General features: G+C 52.7%; 1 protein-coding gene across 1 annotated transcript in view; it reads right to left on the bottom strand.

The window, feature by feature from the left end:
• Positions 1-324: 324 nt before the first annotated feature.
• The window catches only part of DNAJC11 (DnaJ heat shock protein family (Hsp40) member C11), a 62,761-nt gene continuing 58,694 nt past the window's right edge, over positions 325-4,391 (bottom strand). The window contains exons 12-16 of the mRNA XM_003793239.3: positions 3,998-4,067; positions 2,747-2,804; positions 2,512-2,654; positions 1,265-1,394; positions 325-918 (exon numbers count right to left, since the gene is read on the bottom strand). Coding sequence (XP_003793287.1) covers positions 893-918; positions 1,265-1,394; positions 2,512-2,654; positions 2,747-2,804; positions 3,998-4,067 — 427 coding nt within the window. The 3' untranslated portion in view covers positions 325-892. The remainder of the gene's footprint in view (positions 919-1,264; positions 1,395-2,511; positions 2,655-2,746; positions 2,805-3,997; positions 4,068-4,391) is intronic.

Here is a 4,391-nt window from a genome sequence, read left to right on the forward strand (position 1 = left end):
TGGAACGGCCCTGGTGACCACGCCTTGGGTTTGCAGGTCAGACCCCTGGTCTTGTTGCACCCCTCACCCAAAGCTTAGCCCTGACCTTGCTCCCTCCTCATCCCACCACAGTGCTCTAGAGATGGGTAGGCACAGGTGGGTCAGAGAGGGAGGGACACAGGTCAGTTCATACCCACTGGCAGCAGGGCAATTTCCCACAGGGACAAAGGAAGCACAGAGACGGGCCTGGGGACCAGGAGTTCTACCATACTGTCCCAGGCCAGGGGATGGTGGAATGATTTGAACTCTGGGAGTGGGAAAAAAGAGACTAGTTTTCCAAGCCTGTTTTTTCTCAGATAAAAAGCAGTTTTATAAACCCACAATCCTCTCCAGATTCACTTGGTATGATTTCAGCAGCAGAAGGTAGGAAGTAGACCCAACAGATGCTCCCCGGATCTGGGGGCCTCGACATGTAAGACGCCTTTCTCCCTTTCCACTTTCTCCCCACGTCCAGTGTGACTTTAGGAGTAGGTCACAGTCCTCTGTGGGGCAGGGTGTTCCACAGAGACCTCCAGACAGAGACCAGAACTACCAGTGGCTGCAGGGAGCACACATGCTGAGGACCCTGGGGGGACCCAGGAGGGCTGGAGACCAGGGCCCTTCCAGGAACATGATCCTTGGGAAGACAGCTGGGGGCCATGCTGCGGTCTGGTCCAGGGTGGGGCTGCCTCGGTCCTACCTACAGCACCCACAAAAGCTCAAGTGTCTGCGTGCCCTTCACATAATTGGTACAGTACCACCTTCTATGGAAATAATGTAAAATAAAAATGTCTGATGTCTGGGTTTTTTCCCTGCTTCCAAATTTGTAGACAAGATTTTCTGCAGCCTTTTAAAAGTCTTGTTTTCAAGCAGTTTATCCATCTGTATCAATCCGGTGGGCTGTGAAAGACAGACACAGGCTATCAGAAGGTGACCATGTCCACATTCCTTTCCACTTAAGGGGCATGGCAATCATCTGGAAGGGCTAGCAGCTGTCTGGGCCAGTGACTGGGCAGAGCCAGGCTGTCTAGAGTCAGCTGTTTTCACATCTAGCCAGTATAGCCCAAGTTTCCAAGCAAACAGCTCATTCTAATTCCACCTGTGGAAGGCCACAGTTCCTTTCTCAGGGCATAAGTCATGGGCTGGGAGTGCATCATGAAGCCCATTTAGTCGGCCTCCCTGCTCCCGGGTGGACAACTGGGGAAAGTGGTCGTCAGCTTATACTCTAATGAGGGCAGCTACTCACACTGCTTTGGTATCCGGAGGGCCTCGCTGTCCAACACCATCACCTGGTGCAGGACGCCTCGGAACTGATAGAGCACTTTCAGGTTCTTCTCTTCACCCACGCACGGGTCATAAAACCCAGGCAGCCCAGCCTGCAACCAACAGATTGTTATTCTAAAGATGACTCTGCACAGTTTGAGACCAAGCACTGACCCTCTCCACCTCCACCTCAAGTGCAGTGTGGAAGGAGAGGCAAATTTTGGAGCTTGAAGAAAGAGAAATGAGAATCTCAAAGATTCTCACGTGTCGTCCTAGACCTGCCTCTCAGCATGGGCCCATTCCTCCCAGTAAATAGGCCTCTGTCTTCACAGAAGCCCTTGCAAGTCAGAGACCTTGGATGACTTCTTCAGGGAGTCAGGGGTTCATTGGCCTGAGCTGATGTACACTTTAATTCTGGATGGGCCATGCCCCAAGCTCCAGAGGGGAGATGTGTTACAAATGACCCCACTCTCTTTTGGAGCAAGGCAAAATAAACACAATGCTGATGTCAGGGGCTCACACCTGTAATTCCAGCACTCTGGGAGGCTGAGGCAGGTGGATTGCTTAAGCTTAGGAGTTTGAGACCAGCCTGAGCAAGAACCAGACCTCATCTCTAAAAATAGCTGAGTGGTGGCACCTGTGGGTCAAAGGAGTGGGGTGCTGGCCCCATACACTGGAGGTGGCGGGTTCAAGCCTGGCTCTGGCCAAAAACTGCAACCCCAAAAAACAAATAAAAACACAGCTGGGCGTGAGAGCGGCCATTTGGAATTCTATGAATTACGCAGCTTATACAGCTGTAAGCTCTGGGCTGGTAAATAAAGACCTTCCTTATTAAAAAAAAAAAAAAATAGCCGGGTGTTGTGGCAGGTGCCTGTAGGCCTAGCTACTCAGGAGGCTGAGGCAAGAAGATCCTTAAACCCAGGAGTTTGAGACTGCTATGAGCTATGATGCCACAGCACTCTGCCCAGGGTGACAGAGTGAGACTGTGCATGCTGGTGCCATGAAGGCAGCGGTGTCTGTGCTACTCTACACGGCATATGGCAGCAGCTCCGTGGACACTGGCTGAGTGAATGGATGGATGATGGCTGGATGGATGAAGTAAACAGCTCCAATGAGGATCCTGTTCGAGTGAGGGCCAGGCTGGCCTCATCAGCCTGAACCTCCCCCCCAGCCCCTCTTTCTGTCGGGACCCTGTGAGCATGTGGCAGGCGGCAGCAGGTCCTGTAGTACCTTGGAGGCCTCTGTGAGGATGAGCTTCGAGTCCTTCACCAGGCACTGCAGGGGTACAGTCACATCGATCACCTTCACCTTCTCGCTCTTCTTGCTCTTGTCATTGACAAACTTCCCATACCAGGCATTCAGGATGATGAGCCCTGAGGGTGGACATGGTCAGAGCAGAGGTGGGCATGCTCCCTACACAGCTGAGACCCTGAGCACCCACCCAAGAGAGGACATGCTTTCTCACCCATCCTGGACTCTTCTGCCTCAATTATCCTTCGGACAGATTCCTGCATCAACCGAACCTGCCAGAGGACAAGGATGACGCTGTCAGAGCCCCATGGGGTCTGTTCTACCTTTGCTCAGAGGGCCACAGACAGGGATCCCCTGTTCATGCAAGCGCAGCTGCTCAGGTAGGTAAGGGGAGGGAGGCAAGACAACCCAAGAACTTGGCTCCCCAACTGGCCCACTTTGAAATGCTTAGGCCCAGAGTAGGTAGAGTCAGCAGGTAAAGACGAACCTTTAGTGCCACAAGCCCTAACCGTGATCTCCGTGGGAGTGGGAGTGAGACCCTAAGTGGGTGGGTATAGGCGTCACGGGCCCAATAACATCACACTAAACAGGTTGTCAGCATTTAGAAATGAAGAGGTTTCAGGGTGGGGTGTGGTAGCTCACGCCCGTAATCCTAGCACTCTGAGAGGCTGAGGCAGGTGGATTGCTTGAGCTCAGGAGTTTGAGACCAGCCTGAGCAAGAACAAGACCCCATCTCTACTAAAAATAGAAAAAATAGCTGGGTGTTGTGGTGGGCACCTGTAGTTCCAGCTACTTGGGGGGCTGAGGTAAGAGAATCACTTGAGCCCAAGGATTTGAGGTTGCTGAGAGCTATAATGGTGTCATGGCAGTCAACCCCAGGGTGACAGAGTGAAACTCTGCCCCAAAAAAGGAAAAAAAGAAAGAGGTTTCACATGAGAAGCAGGATTCCTAGTTCCTCTTGAGAAAGAAACCACTTTTTCCCACGGCACCATTCTACTGGGCAGAGCGGTGCTGTCCCCTCAGATTGGCACGTGACTGTGGGCTGCACTCCCAGCCTGAGGCATGCTCCGGGCAGTCTGCCGGGTGCTGACAGGCATTCCGTCCTGACCACAGAGAAGTTGACAGCGTCCCTGCCATGGATCCTGCATGTCTCTGTTCCCAGGACACTTAAAACCGGAAGACACAGAGGATCATACCAACCCCTTTCTAGAAACCCTTGTCATGCCTATTGACAGTAACTGTATGTGATCTTTAGGACAGGACTAAATTCCCCAACGTGGCATCCCAGAAGCAGTATGACGACTAAAATGGTTAATGAGACCAACGTGTGGGTGTGAAGTGTGTTCTCACACAGGCCCTGCGCAGAAACGTGGGTTAGGACACAAGACCACTCATTGTATCCCATGTCCCACGCAACAGCGGCAGGAAGACTTCCAGAGGCCTGGCAGGAAGACCGAGCACTCACCGCAGCTTCTGCCTCCTGCTTCTTCTGCAGAATGTCGGTGGCAGCACTCTCCCTCTGCTTCTCCAGGTCCCTGCGCGCGAAGAACACAGTCCGCACGTTAGTGCGGTGTGGCCCGGTTCTGAGCCGACAGAGCCCAGCAGACAGTCTGTGAACTCACTGGAGTTCTAGTTCTAGAACTTTAACAAACATTGCCGAGACAGCCTCAGGCCAGTGTGTCAGGCCCAGGCCTGGTGCTTGCATTTCTCCTCGGGTGGCACTGCCTCATGTCCTCACCAGGGCCACAAGTTACCCACTGGGAAGACGACTGTCCAGAGAATTTCTGGAGATTCCAACCTTCTGCGGTTTTTTTTTTTTTTTAGATGGAGCCTCAAGCTATCCCCCTGGATAGAGTGCC

This window comes from Otolemur garnettii, unplaced genomic scaffold, assembly GCF_000181295.1.
Source record: "Otolemur garnettii isolate 467f Iridium unplaced genomic scaffold, OtoGar3 scaffold00067, whole genome shotgun sequence".
Taxonomy (NCBI): Eukaryota; Metazoa; Chordata; class Mammalia; order Primates; family Galagidae; genus Otolemur; species Otolemur garnettii.